This window comes from Crocodylus siamensis, chromosome 6 (genome assembly GCF_052110815.1).
Source record: "Crocodylus siamensis isolate JL-2025a chromosome 6, ASM5211081v1, whole genome shotgun sequence".
NCBI lineage: Eukaryota > Metazoa > Chordata > Crocodylia > Crocodylidae > Crocodylus > Crocodylus siamensis.
The window spans coordinates 4,017,762-4,042,897 of NC_143400.1; the positions used below are offsets into that span (position 1 = coordinate 4,017,762).

Here is a 25,136-nt window from a genome sequence, read left to right on the forward strand (position 1 = left end):
CCTCCTCTCCGAACCCCGTTGCTCATAAAGGGCCCACATCCTCCCGAAATGTCCAGCCTCCCCCCGGCTTCAACTCCCCAGCCCTCTTAAAGGGACAGCAACAGCCCAACCCCAGTCTTCCTTAAAGGGCTCGCACCCCAGAAACTCCTCTGAAAGGCTACGACTTCCCGGCCCCACCCTTCTCAGGCTCCACAACTCAAGGCCCCCACCCTCTTAAAGTGCCAGCACCCCCAAAGCTCTCAGCCGCCTCACCCCTCTTCAAGGCACGGCGCCTCCCCCCAGCCACGTAGGGCCCGCACCCCGGAAAGAGCCCCTTAAAGGGCCAGCACCCCCACCCCCGGCACCCCGTCGCTCTTAAAGGGCCCGCGTCCTGGAAAGCCTCTCCCTTAAAGAGCCAGCGCCCCCTTCTCTCCCAAGGAAGGAGGGGCCGGGGGAGGAGCCCCGCCCCTTCCCGGGCCCGCGCAGGGAGCAGCGGCGGCGGCGGCGGCGGCGGCGGCGCGCGCGCGCGGGGGGTCCCGGCAGCGGCGGCGATGGCGGGGGCGCGCCCGGGCGTGCACGCGCTCCAGCTGGAGCCCCCGCGCGTGCCCGAGAGCCTGCAGCGGGGCAGCAAGTTCATCCGCTGGGACGAGGTGAGCGGGGGGCGCGCGGGCCCCTGCCCCGGCAGCGCCGGGCCGCGATCCGGGACCGCCGCGCTCGCCCCGGGCCGGAGGGCAGGGCTGCGGGGCGTCGCGGGCCCCGGCCCCGTCTCGCTTCCTTCTTCGGGCCGGGCCGGGGGCGGCCCCAGGAGCGGGAAAGCTCCCGGGCCGGGGGAGAGGAGCGCGGGTGCCCCGCGGGGCCCGGGCGAGGCGCCAGCGAGGCCCCGGGGCGGGGGTCCCCTGCGGGCAAAGTCGCGGGGCTTTACGGCGCCGGATCTGGGGGTCCAAAGTCTTCGCCCTGGACTCTGCCCTCCCGCCGGGGAAGTGGGGGCGGGGCGGGGCGGGGCGGGCGCCGGGCTCAGGCCCCGATCCTGCGCCCCCGCAGGAGCCCCCCACCCGCACCCCGGTGACGCTCCGCGTGGACCCGCAGGGCTTCTTCCTCTACTGGACGGGACCCAACATGGTAGGTCGCAGGCTGGGGGCCCCATGGTAAGTCCCGGCCCGGAAGTCCCTGGCCCGGTCCCAGCCCCAGCCCCTTATCTGCCCCGGCCGGGCCGGATGCCCCTGACAGCCCCTGCCTGCCCCCTCCTTCCCCCCCCAGGCCGGGAGCTGGCTGAGGGGGGTGACTGAGGCTGGGGGGAGTTAGGGGGGTGTTTGTGTGGGGGAGGGGCATCAGGAAGTGCTGGGGTTCGGGGGGGGTAACTGCCCCAACTGAGGGTATTGCCCCCTTTTTTCACTGCGGTGGGGTACAGAGTTTTGTGTCGCCCCCTGGTGCTGGGGGGGGGGCTGGCAGGGCCCAGGGCTTGTCCCGGGGCTCCCGCCTTGCCCCAAAGGGCTGGGGGCGAATCCCCCCCGTCCCAGGCGGAGGTGCCCTTTCCCACGCCCTCTCCTGGAAGGGGCCTCTTGGTGTGGGGCAGGAAGTGGTTGGTCGGCTGCCTGGATGCCTGGTCCTTTTGGGAGCTGGGGGAGGGAAGAGACGTAGGCATCTGGTTGTGCGGAGCTGGGCCCCGCCCGGACGCCTGGGTTCCCTCTGGGGAGGGAGGGGAGGAGGGAATCCAGTCCAGGGATCCACCCACTCACATGCCTGGCTTCCCTGGGGGGGCTCCTGTCCCAGCCTCGGACGCCTGGGTTCCCTGCCCGAGAGGGGTGCGGATCTCCCCTGCTCCTGCATGCCCGGTTCCCGCTGGGGTGCAGCACCCTGGACACCTGGGTTCACTCCGGGGTTGTTGCGGGGGGGGCAGTGGTGGCATATCTAGGTCACCAGCTCCCTGGCAGCTCCTGGACACCTGCATCCTTTCTGGGCTGGGGCATGCTGGTGGAGGCCTCCAGATGCCTGGGATGCAGGAGCTTGGGGGGGCCGCCCCAGTCCCCTGCGGACTGCGTTCCCTCTGAGCGGGGCCGCAAGCGGCGCCGGGGTGAGCGTCGATCTGGGTTATGCCGCTCTCCCGGATGCCTGGGATCCCTCTGGAGTTGGGGCAGGGGAGGGGAGGGGGCAGATCTGGGTTAGGAGGCCCCCCCACCCACGCGCGCACAGCCCCCCTGGCTCCTGGATGCCAAATCTGGGTCAGCCCATGCTTCCGGATGCCTGGGTCCCGTAGGCCAGGCGTGCGGGGGTTCCCCCAAACCACAACCCACAGCATTTGCCTGCAGCCACAGCACTTTGTATAGGGTTGGCCCGGTGCCCGCAGCTCCACTACCTGCATGCAGGGATTGGGCCCTGCAGCCCCGCCGGTGCCCCTCACTCCCAACCTGCAGCCCCTGCTCTCCCCCCAAGCTGGACAGCGCCCCTCACTCCCGACTTGCAACCCCCTGACCATCCCCTTTGCTTCCCCGCCAGGAGGTGGACCTCTTGGACATCAGCACAATTCGGGACACCCGGACCGGGCGCTATGCCAAGATGCCCAAGGTTGGGGTGGGGCCAAGGGGAGGTGGAGGCAGGGCTGTAGAGGGCATAGGGCATCTCCGTAGGGTGGGGAGGCACAGGCAGGGGTGCCTCTGTAGGGGATGGGGGGGGGCATGATGGGCCTGGGGGGTCTCTGAGGGCTGGGGATGTATGGAGGGAGGGGGCAGCGTATTGGGTGGGAGCTGTATGCCTGATAACCATTTGGGCCCAATCCTGGGCCCTGTTGTACTTGGCTGCTTGTCACCCCAGAAGCAGGCGCATCTCACCCCCACACTGGCCCCTAGGGGGCAGGACCTGCTCCTACCTCCACCCCTTTCTCCTCTCCCCTAGGACCCCAAGACCCAGGAGGTGCTGGGCTTCGGGGGGGCAGACCCCCACCCCGAGGAGAAGCTGCTGACAGTTGTCCACGGTGCCAACCTGGTGTCTCTTGGTTTCCTCAACTTCATGGCTGTCCAGGACGACGTGGCTAAGGTGGGGGCTGCGGGGGCACTGGAGGGCGGGGGGGGCAGGGCTGCATGTCGGGAGTGATGGGCACTGGAGGGGGGCAGGGGGCTGGGATTCAGGAGCACAAGCAGGCCTGGGGGGAAGCGGGAGGCTGGGGGTCGGGAGCGAGGGGCACTGGCAGGGCTGGGGGGGTTGGGAGTGAGGGGCACCCTGGGTCGCTCACCTCCACCCCTGCAGCTGTGGGCGGAGGAGCTGTTCCTGCTGGCGATGAACATCCTGGCCCAGAACTCGTCTCGAAACACCTTCCTGCACAAGGCGTGAGTGACCCCTGCCCCCCCGCTGTCCCTGCAGACCCCCCCCCCCCCCCCCGCTGCAGCTCTCACTGTGCCCCACCCCCCTCCAGCTACACCAGGCTCAAGCTCCAGGTCAACCAGGAAAGCAGGATCCCGGTGAAGAAGTGAGTGACCCCCCCATGGAGCCCCTTGCTCCTGACCCGCAGCCCCCTCCCCTGCCTCTGCCCCTCACTCCCGCCCCGCCCCCGCAGCATCCTGAAGATGTTTTCAGCCGACAAGAAGCGGGTGGAGACGGCCCTGGAGTCCTGCGGCTTGAACTTCAACAGAGTATGTCGCCCAGCCGGTCCCCCGGCCCTCCCCCATCCATCCCTGGCCCCCGCTCTGACCCCCAGTATCCTGTCGTGCCCCCCCAGACGGAGTCCATCAAGCCGGACGAGTTCACCCTGGAGATGTTCGAGAGGTTCATTGATAAGCTTTGTCTGCGCCCCGACATCGACAAGATCCTGCTGGAGATGTGAGGGGCCCCGGGGCAGGAGGGAGGGGCAGTAGCTGGGAGGGGAGAGCTGAGAGGCACTATGGGATACTGGTGGGCTTCCAGAGCGATGCCCCTTGGGGGGTGGCAGGGGTTGTCTAGGGGATCCGGGAGATTCCTGCTGACCTCCCCTTCCCCCACCCCCCGCAGCGGGGCCAAAGGGAAGCCCTACCTGAGCCTGGACCAGCTGCAGGACTTCCTGAACCAGCGCCAGCGTGACCCGCGGCTCAACGAGGTCCTCTTCCCCCCCCCTGGACCGGGCCCAGGTGCGGCAGCTCATCCACAAGTACGAGACCAACCCCCAGTTCCTGCAGCGCGGTGAGTGGGGCTGCGGGGAGGGAGCGAGGGGCACCGGGGCGCAATGGCGGGGGGCTGCGGGTGGGGAGCGAGGGCACCGGTGCCCCTCTGCTGACCCCTGCCCCCCCCAGACCAGATGTCGCTCGAGGGCTTCGGGCGCTTCCTGGGCGGGGACGAGAACGGGATTGTGGCCCCCGAGAAGCTGGACCTGAGCGACGACATGACCCAGCCCCTGAGCAGCTACTTCATCAACTCCTCCCACAACACCTACCTCACAGGTGCCCCCCCGGGGACCCCCATGTGCCCCTGGGCTCCTCACGTTTCTGGGACCAGGATGGCTGGGAAACTGGTCCCAGTGTGGTGAGGTTACTGGGGCCAGCATCGCGAAGTTACTGCAACCAGTATGGCCAGGTTATCGGGACCAGCAAGGCTGGTAACGGGCTCCTACGGGTGGGTTATTGGGACCAGCGTGGCTGGGAAACTAGAGCCAGTATGGGGAGATGACCTGCAGTAGCCTGGCCGGTGACTGGGACTGGTGTGGCAGCGTTCCTGGGAGCTATACGCCTGGGAAACAGGGCCCGGTAGAGCCGTGTTACTGGGACCAGTGTAGCAGTATCACTGGAACCAGCCAGGCTGGAAGACTGGGAGCAGTGGCAGGCTCAAGGTGACCGTGGCCGGGCTGGGGCGGTACTGGGGGGTCCTGCTGTGTTACTGGGACCAGGCCTGGCGTGGTGCTGACCCCCCGCTCCCGGCGCAGCGGGGCAGCTGACAGGCGCGTCCTCGGTGGAGATGTACCGGCAGGTGCTGCTGAGCGGGTGCCGCTGCATCGAGCTGGACTGCTGGAAGGGGCGCCCGCCCGACGAGGAGCCCTTCATCACCCACGGCTTCACCATGACCACCGAGGTCTCCTTCAAGGTACCCCCAGAGCCCTCCCAGGCCGGGACCCCCTGGAGCCCCGCACCTTAACCGGGGACCCCATGAGGGCCCACTGACACCCTGCCCCAGCCAGAGCCCCCCCCCCCAAGCAGGGACCCTCCCTCTTGACACTGCCCCCCCAGGAGGTGATCGAGGCCATCGCGGAGAGCGCCTTCAAGACATCGCCGTTCCCCGTCATCCTGTCTTTCGAGAACCACGTCGACTCGTGAGTGCCCCCCCCTCCCCCCCGGACCAGCCCCATCTGGCTCTGACCCCCGACCCCGACCGAATCCCCTGCAGCCCCTCCCACCTGTCCCCTGGCGTGGATCCGGCCCCCCCGGTAGCTCCCAGCTGCCCACTCCCCCATGCCCATCAGTGCCCTCTGCAGAGCCTGCAGTTGCCCCAGCACGTTCCTGCCCCCCACCCCGCTCTCACCCTCCCCCCTTGCCCCCCAGGGCCAAGCAGCAGGCCAAGATGGCTGAGTACTGCCGCAGCGGCTTTGGGGATGCCCTGCTCATCGAGCCCCTGGACAAGTACCCGGTGAGGGGGGGGTGGCCATGGGGTGGGGGCGGGGCCTTCAGGACAGGCCAGAGGAACAGGGCGGAGCTGGGGGTGGGGCCAGTGAGAGGGCCAGGGCCTGGGGGGTGGAGGCTGGCTCCAGGGCGGGGCCGAGGGGGAAGAGGGGCAGGGCCAAGGGGTCCCAACCCGGTGTCCCCAGCTGCAGGCTGGCGTGCCCCTGCCCAGCCCCCACGATCTGCGCGGCCGCATCCTGGTGAAGAACAAGAAGCGGCGCCCGCGGCCCCCCCCAGCCCCCCAGCAGTGTCCGCCGGCGCCCGCCTGAGCCCCCCCTGGGTGAGCCCGACGCCCCCCCGCCTGGTAGGTAGCCCTGGGCCCCAGGCGGCCTCCTCCCCCCCCCCCCGAACGGGTCAGGCCCCCAAACCCCCAGCTGGGTGCATGCCCCTTGGCCCCCCCCCCACCTGGGACAACCCCCCCAGGCCATCCCCCCGCAGCTACATGGTCTTTCCAGCACCCCCACCCCACCCAGGACAATAACCCCCCAGCCCCCCTCTGCCCCCCACCCATATGTAACCCCCAGTGTGTGGCCCCCAAACCCTTCCACCCCCCACCCAACCTGGGGTGCACCCCAGCCACCTCCAGGCCCCGCCCCCAGCCACCCCCAATAACCTGCTCCCCCTGACTGCCCATCTGGTACATGGTGCGGTAGCCCCCCGCCCCGATTTTAGCATGGTACCCCCAAGCCACCCTCCCTCCGGGTATATTCCCACCCCATACCTGCCAGATGGAGGGGGTGGTCCTTGCAGCCCCACAGGACTCAAAATCCTGATCCCTTCTTTTTGCACACCCCCGTCCAGGCTCCTTCCCGGATCCCTCCGAAGTCGGGGTGCCCCCCGGTGGGGAGGACAAGGTCTCCGAGAGGCTGAGCAAGCTGGGGGAGCCCCGGAAGTCCATCGGTGAGGGGGAGGCCTGTGCGTGCGGAGTCAGGGGCACAGGCAGGGCTGTGGGGGGCAGGGGGCTGCAGGGTGGGGGTGAGGAGCAGCAGCTGGCTATGTTAACCCCTTCCCCACCAGACCGGGAGGCGGAGAGTGAGGAAGACGATGACGAGGAGCAGCCAGATCTCAAGAAGGCGACAACAGATGAGGTGTGGGGAGGTCCTTAGCTCCTTTGAAGCCCCGCCAGCCACTGCAGCAGCATCACAGCTGGGGGGGCTGGGTTGGAGGGAGATGTGGGGGGCTGGGCTGGGGGTTCAGGGTAGAGGGGTAGCGGGGATTCAGAGGGACTGGGCTGGGAGGTCTCCGGAGGGGGTCTGGGTTTTTTTGGGAGGGCAGTGGGGGAGTATGGGGGTTTGGGTGGGGGAGGGGGCCTGTGGTTGGGTGGGGGGTGTCTGGGGGCTGGGCCTGGGGTTTTGGGGGCTCCAAGGAGTGGTTTCAACCCCCTCCCCAGGGCACAGCCAGCAGCGAGGTGAATGCCACTGAGGAGATGTCCACCCTTGTGAACTACATCGAGCCCGTCAAGTTCAAGTCCTTCCAGGCAGCCGCCAGTGAGTGGTGGGGTGGGGATGGGGGCAGTGCAGAGCAGGGCAGGGGGCCGCTGGATGGCTGTCAGTGTCAAAATGCCCAAAGAGGGGGGGCTCTCCAGTGCTAGTAGGGGGTAGTTTGGAGGTTGGGGGGGCATCTGGGCTCAGATTTGTGTTCCCCCCACCCCAGGCTGGGAAGCTCTCATGGGTGTCATGACCCGGGATAACTGTCCCACAGGGGTAAAACTGGGGTAAAAGCTGTGGGCCTGCACTTATCCTGGGGTAAGAAGCCCTGGGGTTGGGCACAGGGCTAATTACCCCCAGGGTGGAGTCTAGTCTGTCTCCAACCATTGGGGTGCTCTGACCTGCCCCCTGGTGAGATATGGTAATAACCCTTTGTCACCCAGGACAACCGCTGCGTGTCTGCTCCTATCCTGGGTTAAGTTGCATGGGTTTCAGAGATCCGGGTTGAGTTACCCTGGGATAAATGCTGTCTGTCCTCAACCACTGGGGACCTTGATCTGCCCCTAGCAGGGAGTTGTGGTTGTAGCCCCTTACCCTGGGATAACTGCTGTGTCTACTCTTATCCCGGGGTAAGTGGTGGTGGTACTACAGACTCAGTGTAAGCTACCCCAGGGTAAGTCCTATCTGTCCAGGCTCCTTGGGGTCCCCACAGTAATTCCCACCCACCCCCAACCAGAGAGGAACAAATCCTACGAGATGTCGTCCTTTGTGGAGACCAAGGGGCTGGAGCAGCTGCTGAAGAGTCCCATGGAGTTCGTGGAGTATCCTGCCGGGGGCTGCGAGTTGGGAGTGAGGGGCACCGGCAGGGCTGGGGGGCAGGGGGCTGCAGGTTGGGAGTGAGGGGCCCCTGCTCGGTGCCGCTGGCTCCTTGACACCCCCCCAGGTACAACAAGAAGCAGCTGAGCCGCATCTACCCCAAGGGCACCCGGGTCGACTCGTCCAACTACCTGCCCCAGGTCTTCTGGAACGCCGGCTGCCAAATGGTCGCCCTCAACTTCCAGACCCTCGGTGAGACCCTCCCCCTCCCTGGTGCCCCTCACTCCCAACCTGCAGCCCCCTGCTGCCCCCAACCCAGCCCCTCACTCCCCCCCTCCCCCGCACACAGATGTGCCAATGCAGCTGAATCTGGGGATGTTCGAGTACAACGGGCGCAGCGGGTACCTGCTCAAGCCCGAGTTCATGCGGCGTGAGGACAAGGCCTTCGACCTCTTCACTGAGGCCATCGTGGACGGCATTGTCCCTAACACTCTCAAGGTCAAGGTGAGCGCCGGGTGGCAAGGGTCTGCTGCTCAGGAGTGAGGGGCACCGGGAGGGCTTGGGGCTGCAGGTTGTGAGTGAAGGGCACTGGCTGGAGTAGGGCGGGAGCCAGGGGTCTTTCAGCCCTGTCTCCCCCCACAGATAATCTCGGGGCAGTTTCTGTCCGAGCGCCGGATCGGGGTTTATGTCGAGGTCGATGTCTTCGGGCTCCCGGTTGATACCCGCCGCAAGTTTCGCACCCGGACCAGCCAGGGCAACTCCTTCAACCCCGTGTGGGACGACGAGCCTTTTGTCTTCCCCAAGGCAAGCCAGGGGGAAGGCATGTGGGGGGGGTCATCCGCGGGGGGCTGGGGGCATGTGAGGGCTGTCGGGGGGTATCTGAGGGGCGCGGGGGTATCTGAGGGTTGTTGAAGGCATCCGGGGTCTTTGGTGGGGGGGGCTGCATCTGATGTGAGGCATGTTCAGGGCATCTGGAGACTTTATGGGATGTGGGGGGGCAGTGGTGGAGGGTCATCTGACCCGCACGCCTTGACCCCTGACCCTTGACCCCCCAGGTGGTGCTGCCCACACTGGCCTCCCTGCGCGTGGCCGTCTTCGAGGAGGGCGGCCGCTTCATAGGCCACCGGGTCCTGCCTATCTCGGCCATCCGCTCTGGTGAGCAGGGCACTCCCTCCCCGCGGTGCACAGCTCCCAGCCTGTGGCCAAGAGGGCGGCAGGGAGATGCAGGGGCCTGTGTCCCACGGCGCTTTGCTGCCAGCCCCAGGCATGTTGCCATGGTAATGAGATAGACCGTACTAGCGGGAATGACCCATAGTCCTTTGCAGCTAGCTCCTGGCCCCCTTCCCACAATGCTCCTGGCCCAGGTGAGCTCCAGCTACCCACAATCCTCTGCAGCCAGTGCCAGACTGATCCCACAAGGCCCTGCCCCCTCCCCCTGTGCTGCCATGGTGACAGGTGGGGCAGCAGCCTGAATTACCCACAGTCCCCTGCAGCTTGCCGTGCCCTTCCCACAATGCCCTGCTCTCCCCCCAATCATGATACCCCTCCCAGGGTACCACTACATCTGCCTCCGGAGCGAGAGCAACCAGCCCCTGTGCCTGCCCGCGCTGCTGGTCTACACCGAGGCCACCGACTACATCCCCGATGACCACCAGGGTAGGGCCCAGCCCGGCTGGCGGCAGAGAGCGCTGCCCTGTGGGGAAACTGAGGCGGGGAGGGGGCGGGGCAAAGAGCTAGGGCAGGGGGTGGGGTTTGGAGGGCAGTGGGGGAGTTTCAGGGGGTGGGGTTTTGTGTTTATGGGAGGGGCAAAGTTGGTCTATGGGGGCTATGGGGAAAGGGGCGGGGTTTGGGTGGGGTGGGCAGAGCTTGGGCACATGGGGCGTGGCTTGCAAACAGGGGACTGCCTAGGAAGGGCTTGAGGAAGAGGGGGTGGGGCGTGGGGAGGGGCTGGGGGCCTTGGGACTGTCTCACCTGTGCCTGCGTTGGGGGTCCCCCCCAGACTACGCCGAGGCCCTGATCAACCCCATCAAGCACGTCAGCCTCATGGACCAGCGCGCCAAGCAGCTGGCCGCCTTCATGGGCGACGGCGAGGTGAGGGGCTGTTTCCCCCCCGACCCGCAACACTCCTAGCCCCAGGCGCAGCCCACCCCCTCACCCCCTCTTCCTCCCTGCCCCTAAACCAGGAGAGCCAAGAGAAGCCATGCGAGACCCCCAGGAAGCAGAGGACAGAAGCGGTGCCCGAGCCCCCCATGGACCCCCGGACACCCCCTGCCGCTCTGCTGCCCCCCACTGGTCCCCCCAGTGTTGCCAGCCCAGGTATGGTGCTGGGGTAAAATGTGGGGAGGTCCCATAGGGGAGGTTGAAGTCTGTGTAGGGTCTGATAATGGGGCTGTAATGGTGGGGGGGTGATGGAGACCCCCAGCAAAAACAGGGGATCTCTGCCCCACACCCCCAATAACTCCCTTCCACCCCACAGGGCAAAGAGATGACCTCATCGCCAGCATCCTATCAGGTAATGATACTCGAGCCCCCAGGCCCAGCCACAACTGTTATACTCCGCTGTTACACCCAGCGCCTGGTGCCCACAGAGCCAGCCGCAGCCGTTTATACCCAGCACCCTCCAGAGCCAGCCACGACCTGTTTACACCCAGCACCCCGAGAGCTGGCTCCAGCCTGTTTTACCCAGCCCATGACCACCCCAGAGCCAGCTCAGCTTGTTATACTGAGTGACCTCGGATTCAGCCTATACCCAACCCAGTTTTCCCCAGAGCTGACCACACCACATTTATACCCAGCCGCCAGCATCCCCCAGAGCCAGCCACAGCCCGTTACACCCAGCACCCACCCCAGAGCCAGCCGCATCCCAGCCCCATGTCCCCACAGACGTGTCCCCGCAGTCGGTGGAGGAGCTGCGGCAGCACAAGGGCTATGTGAAGCTGCTGAAGAAGCAGTATCGGGAGCTCAAGGACCTGCGCAAGAAACACGTGCGCAAGCTAGCAGCGCTGCACAAGAAGCAGAGTGCCCAGGCTGCCAGCCCCGCTGGGGGAAGCCTCCGCCGCCGGAGCCAGGCCAGCCTCCGGTGAGCCCCCCACCCCCTCCCCCCAGCCCTGACAGTGCCCCTCACACCTGACCTGCCGCCCCTTGCCCTGCCAGCCCTGCACCAGCAACCTCACTTCCAACCTGCATCCCCATGCCCTTCCCTGGGGTTGGTGCCCCTTACTGCCAGCCTGCAGCCCCTGATGCCCTGTGTCCTGGCCCCACAGTGCCAATGGGTCTGTGGAGGGGCTGGAGCAGGTTGGGGCCAGGCGGCGCTCGGAGCTGTACGAGGTGCAGGTCCAGGGGCTGCTACAGTTGCGGGAGGCCCAGCACCAAGTCGAGGCAGCACGCAAGAGGGAGCACCTGCTCCAGGTATGTGGGGACAGGGGGGCTGCAGGTTGGGAGAGAGGGGCACCAGGGTGGGGGCTGCAGGTCAGAAGTGAGGGGTGCTATCAGGGCAGGGGGCTGTGGGTCAAGAGTGAGGGGCACTGGAAGGGGGATGGCTGCGGAGACAGGTGGGGGTGTCTGGGATGAGGTTGATATGGGGGAGATGTTGGGAAGTGGAGGGGTATTTATGGGGGTATCTGGGAGCTGGGTGGGCTCACAGCTCAAAGGAGATTGGGATTTATATTGGGTGATTGTAGGGATATGGGGGCGGGGCATTGGGGCCAGTCTGGAGGTGTGAAGGGGCATGTGGAGGTTCTGCCTGTGCTTAGGGGTGCTTGGGGGCCTGCTCCCCCTTTGCCCTCTGACCCCCAATTCACCCCACCAGGCCCAACAGCGCCTACAGGACATAGCCCTGGAGTGCCAGGCCGCCCAGCTCAAGCGCCTCAAGGAGACCAGTGAGAGGTAGGGGAGCCAAGGAGGGGTACAGGGGTCTCGGGATCCCCAGCTTTCTGTATTTATCACACAACTGGGTGGGGGCTGCTTTGGGGCACCAGTCTGGGGGTCCTTGTAGATCCGTGGCTGGGGGAAGCTGCAAATCAGGGGCCTCAGGAACCTGGAGGGGTTACTCCATCCACCCCAGGGTGGAAACATCCCCCTCTTTATGGGGGCGCTCTTAGCAGCACCAGGAAGGGAAATCTCTATATAGTCCCCAAGTTGCTGCTGGCTCTGGGGTGGAGCACCAGCTGGGTAGAGCAGGCCCCGCCCTCTTGCTAACCCCGCCCATGTTGACCTGCCCCCGCAGGGAGAAGAAAGAGCTGCAGCGCATCCTGGACCGCAAGCGCCACAACAGCATCAGTGAGGCCCGGAGCCGGGAGCGGGCCCGCAGCCGCGAGCAGGGCCGCAAGGAGGGGTAGGGGTGGGGCTTTGTGGGGTGGGTCTTAATAGCAGGGAGGGGCGGAGCTTTTGGAGGTGTGGGTGGAATTTGTGGGAGGGGCGGGATTCATGGGTGGGGTTCATAGAGATGTGGGTGTGGCGTAGGAGGGTGGGGCTTCAGGGGGTTTGGGGGCGGAGTTATGGACATGTGGGCAGGGCTTACTGAGGGGGCGTGGCTTGGGTGATAGAGTGGAGCTTACTGGGGTGGGTTTTGGCAGCATATGGGTCTTGAATGCAGGTGGGCAGAGCCTGTGGCTAGGGGTGGGGCTTAAGGGGCCAGGCCTACTGCCTGCCTAAATGAGGGGTAGGGGTGGAGTGTGGGGCCAGGGCTTAGGGGGTGGAGGTGTGGTTTAATGGGGCAGGCCTTGCTGGTCCTGGGTCTTGCCTGGAGGGATAGGGTGGGTGGGGCTTATGAAGCATGGTTGGGGGAGGGGAGGGGCTTGTGGCTTTTTGGGGGGAGCTTAGGGAGGGGAGGGCTTGAGCAGCAGGTTGGAGGGGCTGGTTGTTTTTGGGGTGTGCTCTGAGGCCCTTTACAGGGATCCCAGGGCTGGTTGCTCTGGGGGGCTCCATGGAGGGGTGTCATCACTGTGGGGGGGGCTGGGGTGCCACTGGGTGGGAGTGGGAGACTATTTTGAGGGTGCTGCCCCCTAAACATCCCCCCGATCCCCACAGGGACCTGAATGAGATCAACCGGCGCCACATCACCGAGTCGGTGACATCCATCCGCCGTGTGCGTCACCCCCGCCACCCCTCGGACTCCAACCCCCCCCTTGCAACTTGGCGCCTGCCATGGATTCCCCTCATAATCTGGGAACCCCCCGGCTTCCTGACCCCCCCCCCAGAGAATGGGGGCTACTCAATCTCCTCCCACCTCCCCACAGCCCCCTAATCTGCCTTCTGAGCCTGGGAAGCCCCCCAGGACCTCCCAGCCTGTTCTGACCCCCACCCTCCAAGACCTGCCCTCCACCAAGGATGGTGCTAGGTCTAGGTACCCCCATTAACCTCCCCACAATTGCCCCCCCAGCTGGAGGAGGCGCAGGTACAGCGGCAGGACCGCCTGGTAGGGGGGCACCATGACATTCTCCAGCAGATCCAGGATGAGCAGCCCCGGGTGAGAGTTTGGGGGGGCCTCCAGACCCCAGGGGTGGGGGCTTCCCAGACCCTCCAGGGGGCAGCAGTGTGGGAGGGTGGCTTGGCTACACCCAGAGGGAGCATAGTGCTGATTGGGGGGGCAGTTGTAGGGGGCTATTTTGGAGCGTTGGGAAACGAGGGAGGGAAGGAATGGGGGACTGGGGCGGGGGACGAGGGGCCGGAAGGAAGAGTTCCAGCCTGGGCAGGACGGGGGGGCCCTGCTAGTCACTGTTTCAGAGGACTCCTGGGGATCCCTGAGCCCCCCTGCCCTGTGTGGGGGCCCCCACGTGAGCCCTGCCTTCTCCCCCCGCAGCTGCTGGCGGCGCTGGAAATGGAGATGGCGAGGGAAGCCGAGGACCTGCCCGTGGAGATCAGGAATTTCCTGGCAGCTGAGGGGGACAGGGGTGTCAGGAATGGGCACCCCCCAACTGAGGCACCCCCCACCTCCAGTCCCCCCAGCGATGATGAGGACAGCATCACTGTCCTCTGAACCTTCCCCAAATGTCGTGGGGGGGGGGGCTGAGGAGAGCAGCTGGCATGGTGGCCCCCCCTCCCCAAGGACCCCAGAAGTGGGGGGCTGGAGGATCCCTTGCACTGACCCCCCTCACCTCAACTGCATACCCCTAAACTGGGAGCCTGGGGTTCCCTTACCAGCTAAGGGTGACCAGGGACCAGAGGGGCACCTGGTACAAATCCTCTGCCCCCCTCCCACTGGCCAGAAGTGGGGGGCTCAGGAGGGGGCATCTCCTGAAACCTCCCAGCATGGGGGCACCCCAAAAGGGGGGGCTTGGCACATATATCTGTGGACCCCCAGACTGGGGGACACAGCATAGGGGGGTTGAGGGGATGGGCACAGATCCCCCCGGCTAGGGGGACCTTGAAAAGGAGGGACCAGGGGTTCCTGGCACTGACCCCCCATTTCCATGGGACCCCAAAAGGAGGGTTTGGGGGACATCTCAGCATCCCCTTCCTGTGACCAAGGCCTGGATCCTGCTTGATGGGGTTCAGTGGGGTCCCCAACTTTCCCCCCACCCCTGGGTGCTATGGGTGGGGGGCAGAGCCACTGCTAGACACTAAGAGATCCCATTCTCTGTATTTTAAGGGTATTTAACACACTCAGCACTGCCACCCCTGCAAACTGGGGTCTGCTTGGGGGCCACTTGGCACCGCTCTGTTGAACCCCAAGTCCTGGATGCCCAGTCCTGTGGAGGGTGCTAGCCACTTCTCCCCTGAAGTGGGGAGCGCTGGGGGTCCCCCACTTTTGGGGGGGCAGCACTAAAAAGGGCTATTTTTATATGAATCTATAGAAAAATCTTTTCTTGTTTTTTGTTTGTTTTTTACTAATTTGTACCATTTTGAAGGGGGAGAGGGACTGCCACCCCCTGGCCCAGGGTCAAGGATTGGGGTGGGCCCCCACGGCCCAGCCGTCCCGGGCAGCCACCACACTCAGCCTGCTTCCTGGGCCGTGGGAACCACTCAAGAAATTTTAAGAGGATATTTTAAGAAAATACATTCAAGTAACGACATGACATCATGTTGGAAAAAAACATCCTGGAATAGTTTGAGTCACTGGGGCCGGGGCCTAGTCTGGGCCTGAAGCCTGCCAGCGGGTTGCCATGGCTACCACTAGGGGCCATTTTGACCCCCCCACAATTCTTGTTTTGGGGGACAGGTAGGGTTGCCATAGCTACCACTAGTGGCTGCCATTTTGAACTCCCTTCGCATCCCAGTTGCCCCCGTTCTGGGGCTGTAACATAAGAAGTCTTTATTCTTCTACCATTGTTTGAAAGCGGGGGTCCCCTCCCTGGGGGTGACGCCACGGGGGGCGGTCTGTGCACTGTCCTATTTCTATTTTCTGCTTCATTTTTATATGAATAAATCTCTGATTTTCCAGGCAGCCCCAGGCTCTGTCCACCCCACGCCTATGGGGGGGAGCATGGGGGGGGACCCAGGCATCAAAAGGTTAATGGGGGGGGGTTACTGGCGCGTTGTGGGCGGGGCTTAGCTGCGAGGAGTGTGGCTAGGCTCCTAGGTGGCCAATGAGCAGTGTTGAGGGGGTAGGGCCTGGCACGGGTGGGGGCGGGGCTCATCTGAAAGGGGCCGAACCTGGTGTTTGGGCGGCTGTGGTTGGCGGGGCTTAGCAGGGAGGGGCGGGGCCTGGGCGCTGGGGCGGGGGGGGGGTTCGTGAGTTATGGGGTAATCCCTGGGTAGAGAGTGGCGGCTGCGTGTGGGGGGCGGGGCTTGGAAGAGGGTGGGAGGGGCTCAGCGGAGAGTGCGGGGTCCCTCAAACCCACGGTCACGAGACGCCAGACACCCCCAAAAACGCATCCTGTTTATTACAAACCTCGGTAGAAACCCCCCCTCCCCCATAGCAAAGTGTCGGGGCAGCCCCCCGCCCCACACTTGGGTCCCTCGTCACGGGGGGCCGCGGGGCGGGCTGGGATGGGGGGGCCGCCGCCCCCACCAGCCCTGCAGGGCCTCCCTCCAGCCCGTGCCGGCGCTCCGGGGCCGCGGCAGCACCTGGTTGGGGAGGGAGATGGTGGGACACAGTGTGAGCCCCCCACTTCACAGCACCTGCCCCCCCAGAGCAGGTCTGGAGGGCGGGGCTTTACCGTGACCCCCCCAAACTAGCAGGACCCCCCAGTGCTGGGGAGGACCCCAATCCCCTCTGTCCCAAGATCCCTCACCGCAGGGGTACCTCAATCCCCTACACCGCAAGACCCCGCACCCTACAAGCCCCACCCCCAGGCTCCCCGCATACCCGGGGTATCCCGCGCCCCCCCAGGCCCCCCGAGCCCCCAGACCTGCAGGACGACGTCGAACTCATCGCTCATCCGGCGCAGCTCCCGGCCGAACCGGGCCGCGGCCCAGAGAACTGGGGGGGCCGACCGCGAGCGCCCCCGAAACTGGGGCGTCCCCGGCTCGGTGGGCTCCGCTGCGGAGGGGGCCGAGGGCAGGCGGGTGCGGGGCTCTGCCGGACGGGCGAGTGTTAGTGCGGGGGTGGGGGGTCCCCGACACCCCCTAGCGATAGGGACCCCTACTTGTGGCGGCTCAGATATGGAAGAGCCTAAAGACCCCCTCGCCCCGCCCCCCCGAGAGCCCAAATAGGTTAATTCCACCGAGGAGGCGGGGTGCCCCCCCAGATGGAAGGACCCGAAATGGTGGGTGTCTTGAGCCCAGGCATGGGAGGAGAATGGGGAACCCCAATGGAGGGGCCGGGGGTCCCCAAGATTGAGGGGGTGGGGCTGGAAGGGGAGGGCTCCATATAGCCTGTGGGAGATGTGCAGGGCGGGGGGGTCCCAAATGGGGGATGCTGGGAGCCCGAGTGAAGGGGGTGGGTACCCCCAAATTGAGGAATTATAAGGCTGGCATGGGGGGCTCCAGATAAGATATGGGGCGGGGCTCTGGGAGCCCTGCCTGGAGGCTGGGGCGGGCCCTAGAGTGAGACAAGGGCCAGGTACGGGGGTCAAGGCCAGGGATGGGGGGTCCGTTGGGGGAGATCTCTATATCATGGGGCGGGGCTTTGAGCCCAGGGGCGGGGCTGGGGGTCCCCAAAATGCGGGGACTGCGGGGCTCTGACACGGGGGGGCAGGCTGGCGGGGAGGGGTCGGGGGACTCACCGGTGCTGGGGGAGCTGGGGGCGCCCCCCCGCGGGGTCTCGGGGGTCCCCGACCCGGGGCAGGCGTCCTCCTCCGGGAACTCCTCGAGGCGGAACATGCTCACGGGGGAGGCATGGCCGGGCTGGGGGCAGATGGCGGGGGGGGCGTCCTGGATCCGCGGATGCCCCGGGCCTGGGAGCTGCCCCATACGCAGGGATCCCCCGATCCCAGGAGCTCCCTGCCCTTCTCCCACTCCCGGGACTCCCCAAGCTCTGGGCTCCTCCCTGGATTTGCGGATCCCCCCAGATTCCGGGGCTTCCCCTGCCCTTGGGACCCCCCCGGGCTGCCCGCGCTACCCCGGGTCTCTCGCTCCGTCCGTCCGCGCTGCCCCGCGCTCGGGGTCGCCCCGGCGCCAGGGGAGGAGTGAGGAGGGAGAGGGCGGGGCGGGGCGGGGCAGGGCGAGGCGCGGCGCAGCGCAGGGGACCAATGGCGGCACGGAACGTCACGAGGGAAGCCCCGCCGCTTTTGGCGTCACCGGTTGGCTAGGCGGGGGCTCCCCTTGCCCTCACTTAAGAAGGCGACTGCCGGGAGGGGCGTGGTTTTCTTAACCCCAAACAATAATGGCCGCGGCCGGGCGGGACAAGGGCTTCGCTTGCCCGCACCTAAAGTGGCGGCGGGCGCTCTACCCCATCTGTCTCGATGGCCGTCGTATTCTGGACGCCGCCTACGCCGCTGGCGCAGTGGCTTCCGTGTGGGTCTACGCACATTGCGCAGCCGCAGCTGCGTTCGCGGCTGCCGCCCCCTCCCCGGCCTGGGCGGACTCGGGCGTCCGGGGACCTCCCCACACTCGGAAGATGGGGGGTCTCCGTGCTGGGGGCTGGCCCAGGCGACCGAGGGCGGGCAGGAGGGAAGGCCTGGTTTTTCAGGACCCCGGAGTCCGAGAGCTGGAGCGGGGGATGGGAGCCTGGAGACCGCCTCCGCCGTGGGGAACCCAGCCGCCTCCCCTCCTTAGGTCCCTGGCTGGATGCTGCTGGCTCTGGGGTGGAGCACCAGGAACGCCTGTCCGGGTTGCCAGCCCCCCCCCGTCCCGCTCAAACCAGCCCACCCGGAGCCCAGGCGTCCTGGCCCCAGCCCCCAGACTCGAGACAGAGTTTGTGGCCTGGTTCTTTCGGGGAGGGGGGCAGGGAGCCCCCCACCTGGGTTGTCTGCGAGGGGGTCTTATCCTGCCTTGCAGCGAGGCGGGGTGGGGGGTCTATGAGGCAAGTTGGCACTGGGGTATCTGGGCAGGGAGCTGGGCGCCCTGCCGGATGGGGTGGGGGTGACACGCTGCGGCTCTGGCCCGGGGCCTGTTGGCAGGTGGGTGTAACGAGAGGAACAGCCTGTGCCCAGCATCGTTCCCCATTACAGAGATGCCCAATAAATGCGCTCGCCAAGCACCTCTAGCTTCTCGCCTCTTCCTCCTGTCCCCTGCCCTGGTGCTCCACCCCAGAGCCAGTGGCATCCGGCCAGAGCCCATATCCCTGGCTCCAATGACCCCTCAGAGCCAGTGGCCTCTGTTCTGCTCAGCTGCCGGTGCAGTCCACCCCAGAGCCAGCCGCATGGCAGCCCCATGTCCCCAGCCCCGTGTCCCCAGTCTTCCCCACCCCAGCAGTACTGCAGCCAGACCCCTCTCCTTCACCCTGATGCCCCCCTCCCCCCAGAGGTGGCTGCATCTCAGGCCTGGCTTAAAGATCCCTTTCCCTTAGGGGCTGAGGGGAAATGGTTGGTACCAAGGACCACCGGGAAGATGGACTGGGACAGGCGTTGGGACTCAGGAGTGTTGTACAGGCCTCCCACCCATTTGGGTGTCTGCTGAGATCCCCTCAGTGGGGCCTGGACAGGCCAAGCTGGAGAAGAGACCCAGGAGTGAGGGACCAGCGCCCGGGCCTGCTCTGATGGTGAGTGCCCCCAAAGCAGGGCCAACTGGAGCCTACTACACTCAGCCTGCCCACCCCAGAGACAGCTGCATCCTGTGCAGGCTGAGGCTGCCCCCGAACCTGTAGGTCTTTGTCCCCGGGACCCCCCAAATAAGTCACTCAGCCCCTCCCCACCCCAATCCCCTCCCAGGGAAGCCGGTGCCCCCAGTCGAGCCCTCCGCCCAAGCCCTGTCCTGGTTCCCGTGATCCCAGGCATCCAAGCCCCCGGACGCCCAGCCTCTCCCAGGGAGCCCAGGTGTCCGGGCTCCCCCCCTCTCCCGACCTCCCCCCAGCAGGGGGGGACCCCCACCGCCTCCAGACCTCAGTCCCCGCCTCGTGAGCCCGGGCGTCCGGGTTCCCAGCCCCCTCCCCCCTCCTCTCCTGCCCCCAAAGGGTTAACCCCCCCTCCCGCCTCTGCAGCTGCTGCGCCGGGCTGGGCCGGGCTGGCTGCGGCTGGGGGGGCCGGGGCAGGAGGGCGGGGGGGAGCAGGGCCGGAGCAGGGAGGACCTGGACCCGCTGCTGCAGACAGTGAGTGCGGGCGGGGCGGCTGCCACGGCAACCGCATCCCGCAACCCCGCGCCGCGGCCGCGCCCTGCCCGGCCCGGCCCCGGCCCCGGGGCTGAACGGGGCTCGCGGATGGGAGCGTGTGCGCGTGCATGCGCGCGTGTGTGTTGGGGTTGTGTAGTTGTGGACGTGGTGGGGGGGAGTGCGAGGGCATTGTGGAGCTATGTGCATGGGTGTGGGGGGTTGTGTGCATGGGGGTGCGTGTGCGTGTGTGCACGTGAGACTACCGGGGCTGTGGGGGAGGGCTGGGTGCATACAATATCTGTGTGGGGGAAGGTTGTGTAGGTGTGTGCAGGGCCGGGGGGGCTGGGTGCACTGTGTGCACGCGCGTGTGTGTTGGGGTTATGTACCCGTGTGCATGGGGGTGTTGTGCGCACGGTGTATGTGTGTGCGTGTGTGTGTTGGGGGTGAGAGTTGTGTGCGTGGGGTGTGTGGGATGGGGTTGTGTGTATAGTGTATTTGCGTGTGTGTGGTAGGAGTGCGAGGGGGTTGTATGTCCGTGTAAAGAGGCCTGGGCTGGAGGTTGTGTACACAGTGTGCGTGTGACTGAGACGCGGGAGTGTGCGGGGGCTTGTGTAGTGTGCATGGGGACTACAATAGTGTGTGTGTGGCCGAGTCAGTGTGCATGGGGGTTGTGTACATGCTGTGTGTGTGAGTGCGCGTGTCTCCTCCAGTCCCGCCGGTGCCAAGGCTTGTGGCTAGCGCGGGGCAGCGTTAATTGAAAGGAAATTGTAATTGCCCCGGGGGAGAGGGGGGGCGGCCCCGCACCGCACCGCCTTCCCCACACCCCGCCGGCGCCCTCACCCCGCAGCGCAGCCCCGCCTCCGGGATCGTGGGGGCAGGGGCTTATTCCCGGGGCTGCCCGGGTATTGGGGGTGGGGCTCCCTCCAGGGGGACAGGGGGTCCCTGGGCTATTCGGGGGTGCTGGGGGGTCTCCAGGGCGGGATTTGGGGCCCTGGATGCCTGGGGGCCTGCGCGGTGTCCCCAGGGATCCTGGAGGTGGGGAGTCCCTGGCTGTCCTGGGGGTCCCCCACCAACCGGGAGCCCCCCGCAGTGAGCAGCTCCCCGCGCCCCCCCGCGGGCCCCGACGCCGACCCGGAGGCGGACCCGGAGCTGGCGCTGTACTACTCGTCCAAGGAGCCCATCCTGCGCGGGTCCCCGGCGGCGGCGGCGGCGGCCCAGGGCCCCCGGGCCGGCGCGGGGCCGGGCGCGGGGGACCGGGCGCGGCGCGGGGCGGTGGCGGCGCTGCTGGCCGCCGTGCTGGCCTACCTGGTGGGCGGCGCGCTCGTGTTCCGCGCCCTGGAGCAGCCCCACGAGCTGCGCCAGCTCCGCGAGGCCCGGGCCACGCGTGACCGCTTCCTGCAGCGCCACCGCTGCGTGCCCGGCGCCGAGCTCGACCGGCTGCTGCAGGTGAGGGGCACCGGGCAGGACGGGGTTAATGGCGGGGGCAGGGGTCAGTGGGGCCGGGGGCACGGGGGTCACCGCACGCTGTGCCCGCAGGACGTGGGGGGGCTCCTGGGGGGCGGCCCGGACCCCGCCGACAACGGCACCGACGGCGGCGGCGGCGGCAGCAGCTGGGAGCTGGGCAGCGCCTTCTTCTTCGCCGGCACCGTCGTCACCACCATCGGTAGCGGGGGCGGCGGGCGGCGGGCGCGCGGGGCCGCGGGCGCGGGAGTGCGGGCCCCGCCGACCGCCGCCCCCCGCAGGTTTCGGGAACACGGCGCCCCGCACCGACGGCGGCCGCATCTTCTGCATCTTCTACGCGCTGCTCGGGATCCCGCTCTTCGGGATGCTCCTGGCCGGGGTCGGCGACCAGCTCGGCTCGTCCCTGCGCCGCGCCATCGCCCGCGTGGAGCGCGTCTTCCTGGTCAGTGCCGGGCCGGGGCCGGGGCCGGGGCCGGGGCCGGGGCCGGGCCGGGGCCGGGCCCGCGCGCTGACCCCGGCGCCCCGCAGCAGTGGGAGGTGCGGCCGGGCGCGGTGCGGGCGCTGTCCGCGCTGCTCTTCCTGGTGCTCGGCGCTGCGCTCTTCGTGTCGCTGCCGGCCGCCGTCTTCCAGCGCGTGGAGGGCTGGAGCCTGCTCGAGTCGCTCTACTTCGTGGTCATCACGCTCACCACCGTGGGCCTCGGCGACTACGTGGCAGGTGGGGGCCGGGCTTTGGGAGCGGTGGAGGGCTTTGGGGTGGGGGGAAGGGGGTACAGAGGGGCCCTGGGGGTCCAAGGGCTCTGGGGCCTGGAGGGCCTGGGGTGCTTTGGGGGACTCGGCGCTTCAGGGCTCTGGGAGCGGGGTCCGTGCAGGAGGGCTGCGGCGCTCCTGGGGGGCAGGGGGGCCCGGGAGGCTCTGGCGGACGCTTGGGGGCCCTGCGGCAGGTGCCAGGGGCCTCTCAGGAAGGCGGGGCGGGGCTGGCGGCGGCTCTGGGGCCGGGCCCCGGGCCCCGGGCCCCGGACACACCGCACAGCGCCGAGGGCGGGTGCCCGCCGTCACGGGTCGTGCCCGCAGGCGCGGGGGCGGGGGCAGCGCACCCCTGGTACCCGCCGCTCGTCTGGTTCTGGATCCTGCTGGGCCTGGCCTACTTCGCCTCCATCCTCACCATGATCGGCAACTGGCTGCGCGCCCTCACGCAACGCACGCGCGCCGAGGTAGCGCCCCAGCCCCGGGGCCCCGCGGCCCCGCGCCGGGCCCTGCCCGCCTGGTCTCTCGGAGCCGCCCCGGACCCCCGCCCCCGCCCTCAGCACCCGCAAGGGAGCCCGCCCCGCCCCGCCCCGGCCCCAGCTCAGCCCGGGCCCTGTCTGTGAGGGCCCCCCAAAGTGTCCCCTACTTTCCCGCCAAGAGCCCGCCAAGGAGCCCGTGAAAGGCCCCCCCTTAAGACCTCCGACATCCCAGGCCAGCCCCCACAGAAGCCCCTCGCGGCCCCCGGGGTGAGCCCGCACCTGCCCTCCCAGAACCCGCGACACCCCAGCCCTGCCCCTCTGGAAGGCCTCCTGGGGCCCCGCCCTGCCCCCCACGGCCCCCGGACCCCCACGTCCCTGAGGGCTGCTTGGGGGGGACCCCCAGCTAACCTGCCAGGGTGGGGGAGGGTCCCCGGAGCGACTGAAATTGGGGGTCGGGGGAGCAGCTCAGTTTTGGGGACCCTCTGACCCCCCTTGTTCCCCTCCCCCGCAGGTGGGGGGCCTGACGGCGCATGCAGCCAGCTGGACCGGCACGGTGACGGCCCAGCTGCGGGCGGGGGGGGTGGGGCTCCCCGAGAAGCTCCCCAAAGCCATTGGCCTCAAGGGGGGGCCCCTTGCCCCGAACAGGCCGGCCCCCCCCAGCCCCTTGGCCCTGCTCCCGCCCGCCACGCTGTCCCCCACCCTGGCAGTGACCCAGCTCAGTCCCCGGCCTCGGACGCCGGGCGGGTCCCCGGGATGTGGGGGGCTGGGGGCGCCCCCGCACCCCTTCGACGGCCTGGGGGAGAACCTGGCCTTCATCGACGAGAGCTCGGACACCCAGAGCGACGCCGGGCCGCCCCCGGCGCCGCCCCGCCGGCCTCGCCGGCCCCGGGACCCCCGTGTCCCCCGGCCCCCCGGGCCCCCCGCCCTGGAGCTGCAGGCTCGCACCCGCCACCAGGGCGAGGCCGTGTAGGACCGGGCAGCTGGGGAGCGGGGGGCACTGAAGTGGGGGAACCCCCACGGTGGGAGGCAGGAAACTGGCCCCCCAAAAGTAGGGCAACCTGGAAGTGGGGGGCCAGGAAATCCCCCCCCGAGACCGGGGCACCCCGGAAATGGGGAACCCAGAAGTGAGGGGTCCATGTCACTGGGGGTACTTGAACTGGGGGAACCCGGAAGTGGGGGTCCCTTGCCGCTGGGGGAACTTGAACTGGGGGGAACCCGGAAGTGGGGGTCTCCTGCAACTAGGGGAACCCGGAGGTGGGGGTACCCGGAAGTGAGGGTCCCATGAAATGCCCCCCAAGTGCAGGACCCATAACTAGGGGAACCCGGAAGTGGGGGTGTCCCTAGAAATCCCCTCCTCCCGGAAGTGAGGAACCCCTGGAGTGGGGGAAACCTGGACGCAAGGGAGGGGAGCCCCCATAAGCGGTGGGTCGCCTCTCCCACCCTCCCCCACTGCATGGACACTGTGTCCCCCCAGTTCAAGGCCCCCCACGGTGCTAAATGCCCCACATCCATCCTCAGGGGGGATGGGGGCCCTTTGGGCCTTACTGGGCCCAATGGGGCACCCCTAAATCAGGGGCTACTGGGGGGAATTTGGAGGCTTTTCAGTGCAGAAGCCCCCAAATTCTCAGCCCTTTTTTCTGGGGGGGACGGGAAGAAGGGGGGGTTGAGCCCCCCCGAAAGTGGCTGCATGTGTTACACTCAGCTCACATCCCACTCCAGAGCTGGCTGCATCTCTGCCCCGATTTGGGGGTACATCTCCACACACCCCCAGCGCGCACACCTTCTGTCTGTCTGTCTGTCCCCCCTCCTCCAATGGTGCCTCCCAGGCTCCTCCATCTATCGAGCCTGGGATTTTCCAGATTAAATCCAAATCCGAACTGGAGACGCTGTGTCTGTTGTGTGTCTGTCGGGGCGGGGGGTGGTCTGTGTATCTGCTATACCCAGCCTATGCGTACTCCAGAGCCAGTTGCGGCCCGTTACACACAGCCCCCCCTCCCCAGAGGCAGCTGCATCTCGCAAGGGGGAGTGGGATGCAGGGTTACCATGGAGACAGTTGCTATGCGGGTTCCGCCTTGTCAGAGCATCCCTCGCGGGGCACAGGGCTGTCTGGTCCGTGGTTGGGGGGGGTCTCTTTGTCCCCCTCCCCTTTTGCGAGACAGTGTGGTTGGGGGGGGGTCTCCTCCAGGGGTCCCAGGGGGGCAAGGAAAGGGTTGGGAATGGGGAGAATGGGGGTGAGGGTATTTGGGGAGTGATGGGGGCATTTGGGTGGCTGGGGGGTATGTAGGGGTGATGGGGGACTTGGGGGGTGACTGCCTCTACCCCCCCACAGGTGTGGAGCAAAGCCCCGGGGCACCATGGAGCAGGGAGAGGAGGTATTGGGGGGCTAGGGAGGAATCCAAGATCTAGGGGGGCTCATGGGGCTAGGGGCTGAACCCTGAATCCCAGAACCCAGGATGGGGGCTGAGAAGGGCACCGCTAGTGGGGGAGGGTGTCTGGTCATGTCCCCTTCTGAGCCCCCAAATCTTACCCCACAACCAGGAGCTGGAGCCAGCCAGCAGGTAAGAAACAGAGGATCCTAGCGCCCCCCCCCCCGCATATCTCGGCCCAGCCCCTCAACCAGGTAGCCCTGAGGGTCCCTCACACGGTCGGGGGGAGTGGACAAAGGACCCCCACAGCCTAGAGATGGGGGCAGAGCCTGGGGTAGATGAGCCTGGTCCTGGGCTTGCAGGGGACTGATGGGGGTGTCTGCTGCTCCCCAGCTCCCTGGGGAGTCCCCCCTCCCTCACTGCACCAGACCCACCGGATGGAGCCTCCCAAGAGGTAGGACAGGGGGCATCAGCCTCCCACCCAAGAAAGGAGTGGGTTGTGGGGGTCTTTGTTCCCCCTCCCCAGATCTCACCCATTCATCTCAAAGGAACCAGGACAGGCCACAGATGCCCCAGAGACCAGCGTCCCTCACAGTGCGTCACCCCAGAGCCAGCCACATCCATTATACCTAGCCCTGCTCTACCCCAGAGCTGGCTGCAGCCTTGCCCTGAGCGAGTTGGGG

At 67.3% G+C, this 25,136-nt stretch overlaps 3 protein-coding genes across 6 annotated transcripts; 2 read left to right on the forward strand and 1 right to left on the reverse strand.

Moving 5' to 3' along the window:
- Window positions 1-373: 373 nt before the first annotated feature.
- PLCB3 (phospholipase C beta 3) lies at window positions 374-15,218 on the forward strand. Its single transcript, XM_090055218.1, is given in 35 exon segments — window positions 374-629; window positions 1,021-1,098; window positions 2,473-2,541; window positions 2,869-3,009; window positions 3,220-3,299; window positions 3,386-3,439; window positions 3,527-3,602; window positions 3,689-3,789; window positions 3,958-4,051; window positions 4,053-4,125; window positions 4,236-4,382; window positions 4,862-5,019; window positions 5,163-5,245; window positions 5,475-5,559; window positions 5,738-5,826; window positions 5,828-5,895; window positions 6,393-6,491; window positions 6,609-6,679; window positions 6,982-7,078; window positions 7,755-7,839; window positions 7,962-8,086; window positions 8,184-8,338; window positions 8,477-8,638; window positions 8,890-8,989; window positions 9,386-9,490; window positions 9,834-9,925; window positions 10,018-10,150; window positions 10,311-10,346; window positions 10,718-10,913; window positions 11,098-11,242; window positions 11,643-11,719; window positions 12,060-12,167; window positions 12,863-12,920; window positions 13,215-13,301; window positions 13,635-15,218. Coding segments are annotated over 35 exon segments (3,603 nt in total). The 5' UTR covers window positions 374-530; the 3' UTR covers window positions 13,812-15,218.
- Window positions 15,219-15,640: 422 nt separating this feature from the next.
- Window positions 15,641-17,687, reverse strand: BAD (BCL2 associated agonist of cell death). The gene is made up of 5 exons (XM_090051520.1): window positions 17,607-17,687; window positions 17,277-17,462; window positions 16,942-17,062; window positions 16,126-16,292; window positions 15,641-15,841 (listed from the first exon to the last, which is right to left on the reverse strand). The coding sequence occupies exons 1-5, from the start codon at window positions 17,685-17,687 to the stop codon at window positions 15,737-15,739; spliced, it is 660 nt and encodes a 219-aa protein (XP_089907646.1). The 3' UTR covers window positions 15,641-15,736.
- KCNK4 (potassium two pore domain channel subfamily K member 4) lies at window positions 17,438-24,197 on the forward strand. Of its 4 annotated transcripts, none has more exons than XM_090055077.1 (7): window positions 17,438-18,070; window positions 18,666-19,403; window positions 20,494-20,849; window positions 20,940-21,066; window positions 21,146-21,306; window positions 21,393-21,579; window positions 22,599-24,197. In XM_090055077.1, coding segments are annotated over exons 2-7 (1,449 nt in total). In that variant the 5' UTR covers window positions 17,438-18,070; window positions 18,666-19,402; the 3' UTR covers window positions 23,216-24,197. The 4 variants fall into 4 exon arrangements, with proteins under 4 accessions (XP_089911203.1, XP_089911202.1, XP_089911204.1 ...); XM_090055076.1 differs by having other exon boundaries at window positions 17,438-17,932; window positions 18,410-19,403; XM_090055078.1 differs by having other exon boundaries at window positions 17,438-17,932.
- Window positions 24,198-25,136: the final 939 nt, after the last annotated feature.

What these genes read in the sequence shown, in the direction of transcription:
- BAD (XM_090051520.1), bottom strand. Translation starts at nt 17,687, where the DNA reads ATGTGCGTAGACCCACACGGAAGCCACTGCGCCAGCGGCGTAGGCGGC. An exon ending in GACGGAGCGAGAGACCCGGG is followed by an intron (nt 17,063 to 17,276) that starts GTAGCGCGGGCA and finishes ATCTGCCCCCAG; the next exon opens with CCCGGCCATGCCTCCCCCGT. An exon ending in CCCCAGCTCCCCCAGCACCG is followed by an intron (nt 16,293 to 16,941) that starts GTGAGTCCCCCG and finishes CCCGTCCGGCAG; the next exon opens with AGCCCCGCACCCGCCTGCCC.
- KCNK4 (XM_090055077.1), top strand. An exon ending in AGCTCGACCGGCTGCTGCAG is followed by an intron (nt 20,850 to 20,939) that starts GTGAGGGGCACC and finishes CTGTGCCCGCAG; the next exon opens with GACGTGGGGGGGCTCCTGGG. An exon ending in GCGTGGAGCGCGTCTTCCTG is followed by an intron (nt 21,307 to 21,392) that starts GTCAGTGCCGGG and finishes GGCGCCCCGCAG; the next exon opens with CAGTGGGAGGTGCGGCCGGG.